General features: G+C 39.1%; 1 protein-coding gene across 9 annotated transcripts in view; it reads left to right on the top strand.

The window, feature by feature from the left end:
* Window positions 1–14192, top strand: part of nbeab (neurobeachin b) — a 212247-nt gene that overhangs the window by 46326 nt on the left and 151729 nt on the right. For all 9 annotated transcript variants that reach the window (XM_071523573.1, XM_071523575.1, XM_071523578.1 and 6 more), the window contains exons 2-6: window positions 2079–2310; window positions 4147–4247; window positions 4515–4610; window positions 8069–8190; window positions 10317–10443. In XM_071523573.1, coding sequence (XP_071379674.1) covers window positions 2079–2310; window positions 4147–4247; window positions 4515–4610; window positions 8069–8190; window positions 10317–10443 — 678 coding nt within the window. The remainder of the gene's footprint in view (window positions 1–2078; window positions 2311–4146; window positions 4248–4514; window positions 4611–8068; window positions 8191–10316; window positions 10444–14192) is intronic.

Consider the following 14192-nt stretch of genomic DNA (forward strand, 5'->3'; position numbering starts at 1 on the left):
GAAAATATTCTCCCACCAGTCTTATTCATCTTTGATAACAAGACATTTGCATTTGCGCTGAAATTCAAAGATCCTAAAACAAAGCAGAATGGAGCATAATTTAACGGCTGCCATATAGATTTCATGTTCGATTTTTCTCTTGTTCTGTCATTTGATACCCTGCCTTCTCAACAATGTTTTATTTGGTTAGCTTGTCAGTATAATAGCAATTACATTGGACTTTGATTTTATGTAAATTCTGTGTGTAATGGATTGCTTACGTGTGTGCCTAAAAATAGTAAAGCTGAGTTGACTGCCCACTCTCCTTTTAAATAAAATTATCCTCTGTTTTCCCACCTGCTTGAATGTGAACCTGTCATCTGTCCTTTGATTAGCCTTCACTACCCAATTAGATTTTCGGGATGGGGAACCAGATGCAGCGCGCATTGCCTGACAGAATGGCGAAGCATCACAGTGTTGCTTTACTGTGTTTGGTGGACAAACACATGTCTGTTTGTCTCTCTGCAGCAGGACATGCGTGGTGGCAGTGGGCAGGTGGTGGGAGGGGCTGGCAGCTTGGCACTGAGGGCGGCCCGCATGCCGAGGATGAGAGGCTGTGAAGTAGAAGAGCTCCCCGCCAGTCTGTTCATTCTGCATCCCAGTTAACATCCTGACTATATTTAGAAGAAGGACTTGTTACAGCACACTCTAGCTTTATGGGAGTCACAGCTCGGCCACTGAGCTGGCTCAGACTGAATATTACCCCGACCCATAAGTTTACAAGCTGTGAAGTCCTGTGTGATCATTGTTACTGCCTCACTGAGCAGTCGCCGCTCTCTGTGCTCATTGATGAAGATGTCAGTCTGGTTTTCAGGCTGAATATTAAGCTTGGGGATGTTTTTGAGGATCTGTAGGCAATAGCCTTTTTCATTTTTCCCACATAAGCTACAACTGTAAGCTGTTGAAAATACTCCTTGTCTATCAAGATTAAGGCAGTCTTTTTTTTTTAGGTCATTGTAAGTGCAGAATTTCTTATAAGACTTTCTCCCTCTTTTCTCCTGCCCACTTTTTGTTTTATATTTTATGCACATAGATGCAAATGATAGCTGTGAGAGAATATATAAGGCAACCGGCTTTTGTAGTGTTCACCTCTATGGTAACCTACACAACAACTGCATTGTGATGAGAGACTCTCTCTTCAGTCACAGAATCAAAACAATCAAGTGTCACACAACATTGTAAAGTAATCGCACCAGGATCTGATGATGGTTGAGGTGAGGTTTGATTTATACCCCCATGGACTAGTCTCCTTCCAAAGGTAAAAGCTAGACTGCTTTTGATCTCGCCTAGCTATTGCCTGTCAATCACAGTAATGCGCTATGGGTATCTAGGTCTATTTTCCACCTGCCTGCTTTGATGCCCACCAGCCAAGGTGTTGTCAGTCCTCTCCATACATACTACGCATTTCTTGAGAGGGCCAATTTCATGCTTGTTGAACTTTAAGAACGGCATTATTGATTGTTGTTTTCTACTTTCTTAATAGTAATGATCACTTGTGACTCAAAAGGGCAGTAGGTCTATGAGCATTCCCTTCCCCCTCCGCTTTCCATTAAACGTCAAGCGATTTGATTTTCAGGGGTGCTTAAAATCGAATCAAAACCTTTTAGCAGGAAAGCGATCTCCACCTTCTTCTTCCAGTGATAGCCAACATGCCTCAAATATGCCTTAACACTGGACTAGTGACCCGGGGAAATACGTGGGTCGACTGAGAATGTGAAAGTGTCCACTTGGTGAAGTTGATCTCACGGAAACAACCTGATCTAGAACAGCAGCAGCACTGGGTCAAACTGTGCTACTTTTGGTGTTAAATTTTATTGCTTAAGCCATGTCACTTTGTTTCTGGAGCATCATGTTCAGAATGTAAACAAGTCTGTTTTTGATGATGTCATAAGGTGACAGCCCATAGGACGTTCCGGTACGAGCCTCTGTATGAATTGCCTCCTACACAGGATGGACCCAGATCAGCAGACTGTTATAAAATGAAAGGGCTACAATTCAGACCTTCTCTCTCCTTGTCCCCCTCTCTCTTTTCTCTGCAGCTGGTGGGCGGCGAGTTTGATCTGGAGACGAACTTCATCATCCAGGATGCGGAAAGCATTGGCTGCCTGGCGGAGCTGCTGGAGCACTGTGACGTCACCTGCCAGGCTGAGATCTGGAGCATGTTCACCGCCATCCTTCGCAAAAGTGTCCGTAACCTGCAGACGAGCACAGAGGTCGGCCTCATCCAGCAGGTGCTGCTCAAAATGAGCTCTGTGGATGACATGATCGCAGGTATGGTATTGGTGTGAGAGGGATTCTTTGGTTGTTTTGTGTTTTTTTTTTTTGTAAAATTCAGTCGCAGTTGTTGTACTTTCATCTTCAGATTGATTGCTATTATGTTAATGTCCACGAGCAAATTGGTGTGTATTCTGCCTGTTTGTTTTGGGCCTCTCAGTCTGGCAGCATCTTCTGTCCATATCAAGTGTATAGTAGATCTTCTAATAGATTTCCATTTGAAGTTATAATGGGCTAGAGAAGTTACTATATATACACTATCCTATGTAAAAAGTGAATTTCCATCTGCAAGCTCTAGTCTTCAAGAATCTAGGTGACCTCGCCTTCACTGTTATTTACCAGAGCTCAGCGATAACACTTTAAGAGCTATCTCCTTCTGGAAAAACAATTTTGTTTTCAAGCAACCTGACTGCATTGTCTGTGTAGCAACATTATCAGTAAATTTTGTTATGGGGCTTGGTGCAAAAGCCAAATGCTGTAGGGAGGTGGAGGTGGATTTAGTTCATCCTTCAAACATATTGAAATTCTGCAGGCATTGAAAAGAAAAGAAGACAGAAAAAAGGTGCAGGAAAAAAAAATGTCATTAGTCACAGTGTGTTTTATAATGAGATTGAATAGCAGTTAAGGAATATTACATTTTCAGTTCCATTTAAAATAAAATTAAAGAATAATAAAATATCCTTTCCTGTATTCTACTGGAATTCACAACTGCGGGTTTTATCTTTCTGTCATCCCCTTTTGTTTTTGTCATTAGCTCAAGTGATTAGCCTTTTTTACTATCTTTATAGTAGATGACCTATTGTGTAAATTAATGACCGTACTATGCAAATCATCCAAAGATTGCAGTGCTCACCCTATGTTACAGCAGTGTGAATTCACTTTCCAATGCACCTAGTATTTATAGATACTGCATTACTTATGCAAGACAGAATATGATGCAATGGCACATATTGTAACACTGTAACCTAATTGTCAGAAAGCCTTTGGCAACAAAAGAAATTTAAACTGAACCCCTGTAGACTTACGCCACAAAATCTGTCTTTTATTTCAAATTGAGTTTGACTCCAAAATGAGATATCAATCATTTAAAAAGATCACACCCACTCTTACAGTGAAATTGAAATATAAACTGAAACTGAAATTCAAACCATTTATAGTACTTTTTAAAGGATAGCAAGTGATATATTATTATATTGCAATATTTTAGAGAGACTTTTTTTCATGTAGGTCATAATATTTTGGAAATGTGTTCTTCAAATCTGTATTCAAGCCACTACACTGTTATTGACTGTGACACTTTAATATTTTGCACTGTGCAAATTGCGTCAATACTTTGTGTAACTTGTAACTTATGATTCAACTGATGAATACAAAACGAAATGCATTTTCCATACAGTGTTACTGTGGCAACCGCTAAGTTAAACAATTTTCCATTTAGACATCACTTTGATTTACAAGTCAGTTTCTATCTCCGGGTAATAGTAGTGGAAGTGTCTCTGTGATAAATATAATGGAATTTCACACACAATGAACTCCGCGAGAATGAAGCTAAATTGACAGTTTATTATCTCCGGAGATGAAGCATGTGAATACTTACAGCAGTCTTGTGCCGTGAAGGCCACCCCCCTGGAATGCAGGGAAATCTAATATCTTCAAAATGTAACTACATTTGGTGTTTGTATTTTCTGATTTCTCTCCTCTGTGTGTGTGTGTGTGTGTGTGTGTATACATGCATGTGTGTATGTTAATATGTGGGGTATGTGTGTGTATGTGGGGTGTGTGTGTGTGTGTGTGTATGTGTGTGTGCACATGCATGCTATCTTGCCTTCAAAGACTTACTAGTGGACATGTTGGGAGTGCTGGCCAGCTACAGCATCACAGTGAAGGAGTTGAAGCTTCTCTTCAGCATGCTGCGAGGGGAAGGGGGCCTGTGGGTAAGTGATAGCAGGGACCAGATGCAGTGTGCTGGACAGCAGTGTGTGCCTCAGTGTGACACTGACACCTGGCTGGCCCCCAGAGAGCCATCACACTGATCTGTTCAGGGCTTGTTCTGCTATTGACTCACTGCAGAATGAGGTAATTGACAGCGTATTGACTGTCTGCAGTCAAGCCACTGCCAGAGTTTGTAGATTTTCTGTTGTTTTTTTTTTAACGCTTCAACAGTCTTGTCATTACTCTTTTTATCTTTGCCTCCCTTGCAGCCAAAGCATGCGGTCAAACTGCTGTCAGTGCTGAATCAGATGCCCCAGAGACACGGTCCAGATACCTTCTTCAACTTTCCTGGTCGCAGCGCAGCAGTAAGCATTCACATTTTCCCATTCTGCAGTCAATTTTGAAATGGGATGAATACAAGCATATGCATGTGTAGCTCATGTGTAGAGTAAAGAAACAAGCACAAAGTAGATGCACAGAATCCAATGTGAAAATTAAAGGATGGTAGAAGTTTGTACTGTTGAAGGACAAATTCACCCTTGATTACTCTTATGCTGATATATTTCATCAATCTGATATGCAGTGCACTCTTGGAGTTATTTTGTGATGAGGTGTTTTTACTTTTTTGATGGGCCCACTTTCCCTCAACCTGCCTTGTCTACCTTTTAATTCATTTGGCAATTTCTTACATTTCTCAGAATGACTTTCAACAACCCCCAGAGAACAGGCATGAGCTTTTTGCATTTAGCTGTGGGTTCTACCTGTAAGCGGAGAGCAATAGCGGTAGGATAGTAAGAGCAAGAGAGTGACAACTTCTCAGGTGAGAAAAAGTGAGACACACCCCTTACTCAAAATGCAACAGGTCTTGCTACTGTCTTGCTGAGGCTGCATTGCATTCTGGTCTACTGAGACTACTGACAGGGGAGAAATTGGTATCTCTTACTTCTCTCCTGTATGATTGTTAAACACCTGTGCAAAATGGTGAAAGAAGCTGTTTGATTCTGAGACTAACACCAAAACATGATGTTTACTGTTGATGTTTCAGATAGCTGAACAATTTTCTGCTATCAAATCCTGTTGTAAAAATGAGAAATGAGAAAAATACACCACAAAATAGGCCCAGAAATGCAAGGTACATTACCAACAGTGTTTTAGGCTGGCTTTTTCCTTTAACTCTCAAAATTCAACAGTAGACTCAAACTGCCATGCTCTATGCTCCAAACCATAGAGTTTGTTTGCAGTTACTTCGGTAGATTTTTTCGAGGACTTGTACACTTCTGTTAATTGTAGCCTTATTTAGTACTCTCACATTTTGAAATTTAAAAAAAAACTTGAGTACAGTACTTGAATACAATGGGGACAATTGCTGTGATCAGTGTTTGAAACCATTGTTCTGCTTGTAGTCAAGGTAATTGGCCATTACGAGTTGTTCACACCTACTTTGTGTAGAGAGGAGACTCTTGTGTGCCGTTGTTATTGTGCAAAAGTCACGTAGGCTATTACTATTGATTGGTTACAGGTTAGACAGAGACAAAGTAGGAAATGGAAAGCTATATACTCAGTACAACTTGTCTCTGGTGCAAAATCCCTGGGTTTCTGCAACAAATACAAGATTTTACAGCCAAAAAGTAATATTCTGCTAACAGTGTTGTAGGCTCTTTATGCTTTTAAAATGTTCAGCTCTTAAAATCTTTAAAATCTTCAGCTTTTAAAATCGAATGCCTCTACAAGGAAAATACATTGGATGGTGAAATAGCTCACCTAAATCTGTGGCCGTGGCTAATAGAAGCTTTACATTTAACTGTCACAGAACAGCAGAACAACAGCAGCAATAACAACTACTACAACAATAATAATAAACTTTACTTATATAGGACTTCAAAACAGAGGTTACAAAGTTCTTAACAAACAGGCAATTAAAAGAAATGTTGCAAAAAAAACAATACTGATAGCCGTGCCACGGCTTGTTGGTTAAACAAGTAAACAAGGCGATAAAGTACTCAACACAAGAACATATTAGCATATATGATTCTCCATTTCACTGAGAGACATCACCAATTTAATTTTGGTAATATTTCTTAGTTGGAGAAGACATTCCTAACTTTTTGGAATGTGGCTCAAGGGTTAAACTTGTATTGAACATGATGCCTATATTTTTAGATGCAGCCTTGACAAATAATCTGTGAAACGACTGGACTGCGGAATTTGTGTTTAAGTGCATTCAGGTCTAATGACAAGAACTTCATACTGTGTGCAGTATCACTGCAGAAAGGTCTGAGACATCTCGTCGTGAACATCAGCTAACAGTTATGTAATACCAGCAACTAGTTAGTGGGTTTTACTGGCAGGTATAGTTGAGTGTCATCAGCATAGCAGTGGAAGATAATGCCATGCTGGCGGATGAGATAGCCAAGTTGTAGCACGTGGCCTCCAATGGAAATACACAATTTTAGATTTGACAGGTAAGATCAGAACCATTGCAGGGCAGTCCTAGAGATACCAACCTATTTCCTAACGATGTGCTTAGATTGAGCAGAACTAGTGCGATCATTGATAACCTTGAGAAGGTCGGTTTCAGTGCTATGGTACTGTTAAAAACCTGACAACCTGAAATTCTTCAAAAATTTAATTTCTTTCCATGATTGCAAACTACTTTCTCCAGAACTTTATAGATGGAACGTGACTTAGAAGTAGACCTATAGGTATTTTGTGCAATAATTCAACTGCAATAATTCAACTGTGCAATACTTATTAATTATTTAATTATTAACACTGGTGTATGTATATATTGGAGTATGATGCATATTGTACAGAATTCTTATTTCTCTTATTTCTATATTATTATTATTATTTTTATTCTCATTGTTATATATTGTAGTGTAATGCACATATTTTACATATTTCTTACTTTCGTATTTCTATTTTTCTTATAATTTCTTATAATTTCTCTACGCTTGTATATATTCACTTCTACAATGTGAGCAGCTGCAATGTAACCCAATTTCCCCTCGGGGATCAATAAAGTATTTCTGATTCTGATTCTGATTCTGATTCTGATTATACAGAATCAAGGTTGGGTTTCTTAAGAAGGGGCTGGACACTTGCCATTGTAAAATAGTCAGGGACACAACCAGTCATCAGGGAGCTAATTTACCATAGAGAGTAGAGTAGGTCCAATAGTCCCAATGACCTCATTGAGACATTTGACAGGTATAATGTCTGGTGGACTGTCTCATGTGTAATACAGTATCTATTAGTTCTTGCAGAGAAATTGGCATAAAGTGTCAGAGCAGGTCCAAGTGAGGGCAGGGTATTTCAACATGAGTAAGTGTGTGTGTGCAGGGATTATAATGCTATCAGTCAGCCAATAACATAGTGCAGAAGGCCATCCAATGCAACATAGGCTGTACAGCTGTGGTTTCAAATGTATGTCATTTATTGTGTATTATTATGAAATTAATTAACCTGATAAAATTGTCTATTGGAAGAGATGGGTTTTTTTGTTGTTTATTTTTTTTTTTACCTTGAGAGATGATTTCATTGTAGATTAAGTATTTGCAGTAAATTCAAGGGATTAAAGTGTCATAAAACTTGGTTTTGGATTTCAGATTAATTTGCTTCTGTAATCTTCATAATTAACCATAACAGAATAACTAGTTGTTCAGTAAGTTTTTTACTGTCTCTCAAGTTCATTTATAAATGGCTTTATTTTCATTTTACTTGAAAATGGTTTTGTTGAAACAATCCCACTTGTACAGCTGTTTGATAATTTGATCACCTCTTGTACTGTTGCATGATTGTGTCTTTTGTTTTCTGTCCCCAGGCCATTGCTTTACCTCCTATTGCTAAGTGGCCTTATCAGAATGGGTTCACTCTCAACACCTGGTTCAGAATGGATCCCTTGAATAATATCAATGTTGACAAGGATAAACCATATCTTTACTGGTGAGTACACAACAGTTATATGATTTTTTTTAATACATATTTCCAATATCAGGAGTACACCCAGTGTTCTCACAGGTGCCGCAGGTCTACATTATGACACCAAAGAGAAGAAAATTACATTTTTCTGTTTTTCATCAATCTACAGTAATTGTTTAGCTTTGTATTAGAAAACATTCCCTTTTAGCAGAGACCTATAAAGCTACCAGCGGTTTTATTGACAAAGCAATATTCTGTCTGATACTCTGTGACCTACAGCGATTTTCCCATCTAAGCAGATTATAACTGGAACTTGTTTTTCAAGGTTAAAATGTTTTTACAGACACGCTATTTTTCACACACTGGCAACTCACTTATGTAATGTGGTTTGTGAAAGGGCCTCATTTTTTCCCCTGATAATGTCATGAATTATAATAGAGAAAAGGGGAATTAGGCTAGATTATTGAGATTAAAACCCATGGAGGCTTGAACTACAGTGGCTGGTACAGGCTGGTACAGAGGTGGAGTGCTGCAGGGGGAGGCATTGTGGAAATAAGTATTAATTTAGTTTTGAATGTCTGCCACATAAGGCCCACATACCAGCTCTTGTAGAAGCTTGTGGGTAATTAGTGCTGAAATCAATAACCCAGAAGTGCGGTGTTTATCGGCTACTGTTCAGGCTATCTGGGAGAGGAGCCTTGGGATAAAAGCACAGAACAGAATGGGACAATATAAAGGAGTTGTGCAAGGAGAATGAAAGAGAGAATAGATAATAATGACGAAAAGGTGGAGTGGGCTGAGAGGGGGAGAATGTTCTCACTAATTAGTCAAAGATAACAGTACTGTTTATGATCTGCTGGACACCATTGCTTTTGCTGGACAACACTGTCTAGATGAAAGAATCCACTCTCCTTGGAAGAGCTTGTTCTGCGTTTCTCTGCTGTGTAACATCAAAAGGAGGAAATAAATATTGGTTAAGCTACAGTAAGTTATTAGTATTCATGTGGCACCATTTCTGTTCTTATTGTCACCGAGTCACAAAAAGGGGTGAGATACGGCATGCTAATCCTGTTTATGCATTGCTCTGAGTGGCTCATTGCACAGTGGCAGGGCCTGAAGGAAAAAAAATAAATAAATAAATAACATCTCTTCAGAAGCAGACCAAGGTTGCTGCTCTCCATCTCATACGAAGGGGAGAGAGGGTAATCACAAGCAGGCATGTCTCCTGCCACTGGAGCAGCCTGGCTGGCTCAGCGGCAGCCAGGTCTGGGACTCTATATCTCCCTCTAGTCCTGCACACGTCCCACATCATGAAAGCGTAATCTCTCTTTATCAGCCCTGCCAAAGCGGTCAGTGTTTGTTTCAGTTGATCCCAGTGGGTGGCGGTGGTGGGGGCTTTGAAGATGGTACACCGCTATAGACCTAAAGAGTGTAGGAGTGTAGAGTGTAGATGTCAGCAGTACAAAGATGTTATTGTCAAATAGCAGGGAAAGAAGAGCGAGCTAGTGTGGCATTGCAAGGTGGATTGTGTGTGTGTGTGTGTGTGGGTGGGATCAGGTGTACAGGGTCTCTGCTCACACACTCCCTAGTGCAAACATTAGGGAGGTTTACATCACCGGAGGCAAGAAGGAGATTAGTGTGGAGGGAACGCAATTTAGGGTGCAAGCGAGTGTTTGTCGCATATGTGGTTGATTCCAGGTTGCTGTAGTTTCACCGAGGGTATTGTCCTCCTCTGATCGATTTAGTATAATATTCTAAATCTCAGAAGAATCTTAAATTATCTGTCAGCTGCTGTCACAAATTGCTTTGTGTCTACTGTCCAGCACAGGGGATTCAAGAATGTTGTTCACTCTGTATCTCATTATGCATCCAGAAAGCCACTAATTGCGCCTCAATTATTGGTTAGTATGCGTATCAATGTTGCTAAAGGGTAAAATGAGAATATCCAAAGGCATGTGAAACTATTTAACATTTTAAGCACAGAAGGTCTTAGCCAGCTGGACTTGGCAATCAGAAACCTCCCTCCTCACTAGGGTTTCAGTGTTTATGCACTTTGAAAAAGCATCCATTATACCCTGCTTGTTGATGAATGAATTAGATCCAGTCTGTCAAGTTTGCAGCTCATGACATTTACTTGTTTCTATTTACAGCTTTCGCACCAGCAAGGGCATTGGGTACTCTGCACATTTTGTTGGTAACTGTTTGATCGTGACATCACTCAAGTCAAAAGGAAAAGGTTTCCAGCATTGTGTGAAATATGATTTTCAGCCCAGGAAGGTAAGTGCCACTTTGGTTTCCAATCACTCTTACACTGTCATATGAGGTGCAGCTTGAACCAGAGTACAGGTCATGCATTGTTTCACTGACTGTTGGTAAAGTGCCAGAGATGGAATAGTATCATACTGTATGTTTCAGCTACTGTGAGTTATATCAATCTGTACAGACGTTAATGGGTTTGAAAAACTACTGTTAATAATATCTGATTTGTAATGAGACCAAAATATGCTTTTCAAATGCTGTGACATGTAACATATTTAATATTTTTGTATTATTGCTATTACATACTAATTTATTTAAACTTGATTTCACAATATTGCACATAAGTAGCTTGACATTCAATTAAAAAAAGAGCTCCATTCTGCTCGATCTTGTAAATAGACATTTAACATTTAAGACACTGATTAAAACAATTAAAACAGTTAAGAACAGTTAAAGAAACGTTAAACAATAGTTAAAAGGACACCGCACAAACACCTGCTGCTAGTCGCTGCAAGGGCAGTCTGGTTTATGGCTGTATGTTATGTAGACATCTCTGTTGAAGAACTCTGTTCCCTGTCCAAAGCCTCATTTTATAGCATTAAATATATCAACAAATGCCAATAGTGCTCTCTGGCTCTAGATTTCTAGACAAATAATTCTTCAAAGACACACTAGTCTCTGACAGACTAGGCTGAGTTATACCAGCTGGGCAAAATTCCTTCTTAAGTTAAAAATCCATCTGGTAAATCCATTACCAGAGACTTAATAATTGCTGGTTAGTTTGGATCTAGTGGGTTATTATTGTTCATGTGTCATTCTCAAATAAATATTGATAGCATAGTGGAATAGCTGTAAAAAAAAAAAAAGAAAAAAAAAAGAGGCCATTGCCTTGTTCATTGGTTAATTCTATGTGTTGCTCTCTTTGTGTTTATTCTATTTGTCCTGGGGTATGATTTCCCGCAACATGTGCAGGATTCACTTACAGTACAAAGATAGAGTATCAACCAAAACAGAAAGAGGACTCACTTTGAATTGCTCTACTTGATTGTACACAAACAAATACACAGACAAGTCCAGGTGCTGTCCAGTCCCGCCGTGCCTAGCTAAGTCTGCAGCATCAACTGTTGCTGTAGTTTAAGTTACTACAGTCCTGGAATAGTCAGGGTAATCTTATCATCAGTTGCTAATACAAATGAATATGTGCAGAAAAACTAAAGAACAAATTGGTGGCCATATAATTTACACCTGGCCATGGTGTCAAATATTTAGTTGATATTAAGGGTTATACTGGAGGAAATATTTGTTGAATTAAAATAATGCTTACTCAGGACATAGTAGCCTCTTACATTATAACTAAGCTACATTTGAACTTTTTGAAATTTTTGGGCTACATTTGAATTTGAGCAGTTACAACCAACCCGTGGTTGCCAGTATCACACATAAATTTGGGCCAAACTGAGGAGAAAGTCATAAATACTTCAGATTTAATTTGAAAAAAGCAGAAGTGACACTGCTTGTTTGAAACACCCTGTAGTTTTGGCTATACTTACCCCTGACTAACTGCCTACCACCAGTTCCTAGACACTACAGAGTTGTAAGTCTACAACACCTGAGGTGTTTAAGACCCCCAGAGGAGTCTTGCAGGTGTAATTGGATGTAAATGTAGATGAGCAAATGAAACTTAATTTAGCGTGGAATGTCAGTGTACCATAGCTGTCCCCATAGAGAAGGGAAACTGGCTCAAAGCATGTGTCAAACAATTAGAGCCTTCACATAACACCTGGGAACAAATGTTCTCCCCATTCTTAGTACCACAGGCCAAATATAGTTTTGTAGAAGCTCTGCGAAGATACAACATGCCAAATTATGTTTTTAGTTGATTTGGGTTCAGATATCTGCTGATAAGTGCCATAGTAAATTATATTGAGGCGGCTCACATTCTCCCCCTCTCCCTGTGAATTCTCTTTAAGTGTCCTTACCTTTGAGTGTGGCCTGCTGTTTTTCCATTAGACTGCTGGCAGTGCTCTTCCTGGGTCACACTGATAAACAGTGGGCACCATCACATGACAGATGCCCAACCTACCTACCTACTGCTGTGGGTGTTGTGGTAATCTGACCCGGCGTTCACAGTACGAGCAACTTGGTTGATGGGTTGCTCTATTCTGACTGATTGTGTGCGGTGTTTATGTGGTGGCCTTGTGCAGCCACTACAGTTTTGTACAAGCAAATCATGTATTTTTTGCTGCTTTGGTACTGCCTTTCGTAATGTTATATCCTTTTGATAAGTTAACACAGCTAGCTAGCAAGCACTAATTAGGCAGCATTAATAAAAAATAAACATAAATATAACTCTTCAGAGCTTACCATCAACCCCAACAATTGATGGAATCATTCTCCAAGCATCATTTTTGAGATGCTTTTTTTTCCTGTAGTCTTTCAAATAAAAGTTGGAGGGAACTGGGAAGCTTTGAATGATTGTAATCAACTTCATGTCCATTTTGCACTTGCCATTTGGAACTATTGTTCATGAAACAGAATCACAGTGGTAGGGAAACAAGGAAGAGCAGGAATCTGCTTGGCTGTTGATGGCTTATGACCACGAAACGATAAACTGTGGGCAACAAGCTTGTTGAACGTCTGCACGTTGGCTGAGTTTCCTGGTCGCTCAGCTCTTTAGGAAATGAATGGACTTCCAGTGACTTGTTGATCGTGTTGCTCTCTGTGTGAACACAGGGTAACTGCCAAGTCAGTGTTTCTGTATGAGATATATCTGTGAAGTTGATTAAAACTGAGGGCAAATGCTGAAGTGAAGATAACACAAAAGCAATTATAGGGCCTTCCTCATTTGTTTGCGGTGAGTAAAAGTGATTTTAAAGGGGAATAGCCCCTTCTACATTTGAGTGGATTTGATTTTATTTGCTATACACCTGCAAATGTTTTTATTTAATCTTTTGGGATTTAGTCAAATCAACTTGAAAGTTATAATATACATTTATCTGTCAGGTCATTTGACTTTCAAATCAAAGTACACTACTATTCTGGATACAAGTCACTGTGGCAGTTTACCTCAACTTTTCTCTGCTAAGATAATACCTGTCTATATCCAACAGTCTAGCACAATGGTTCCCTGTCACTGTTTGGTGCTCCTTTACTTACCAAGTGCTTAAGGCTGAAGCCCAAAGTTTGGACTTTGGATGGCTGGACTGAGCCCTTAGTTGTCAAGTTTTACGAGTCAAAGAAGCAGAAATGATCTGAGTAAGGAGAAAATTTTGGACAGACCTGCCATATTAAATCAAAAGAATTAACATCAGCTATGCAACTGCAGCATCAGCAACACACGATGTGGGATATGTACTAGGACAAAAATAAAACCTGAAGAAATGGATTGCAGCAAGAAAGTGAATTGGTGTGGGTAAATAATAAATCTACAGAATCTGCTTTGGCAAATAAAATATATGAGTAAAGTAATGCAACTTAAATACGATTATTGTTATTATTGCCTATACACAGGTGTACACACTCAAGATATATGCCACTTTATTATGACTTTCTGAGTAATATAACACATAAACAGGGTCTATTTGAAATAAGATTATGTTTTTCATATTTGCTAGACCTGTTGACAATAACATTAAACTTTGAAGCCCATAAAGCTATTACATATTTTTTCTGTTCTTTCTTCTGATATTCTACCTTTTTCATATGAGTTAGGAGTAATTGTTATCGTTAACACTATCATCTGTAACCTTTTGTTTTCTTTTCCAACT

The sequence above is a fragment of the Centroberyx affinis genome, unplaced genomic scaffold, assembly GCF_046629955.1.
Source record: "Centroberyx affinis isolate AG114_WGS23_722 - 3 ecotype Tasmania unplaced genomic scaffold, CSIRO-AGI_Caff_v1 ptg001095l_1, whole genome shotgun sequence".
Lineage (NCBI taxonomy): Eukaryota > Metazoa > Chordata > Actinopteri > Beryciformes > Berycidae > Centroberyx > Centroberyx affinis.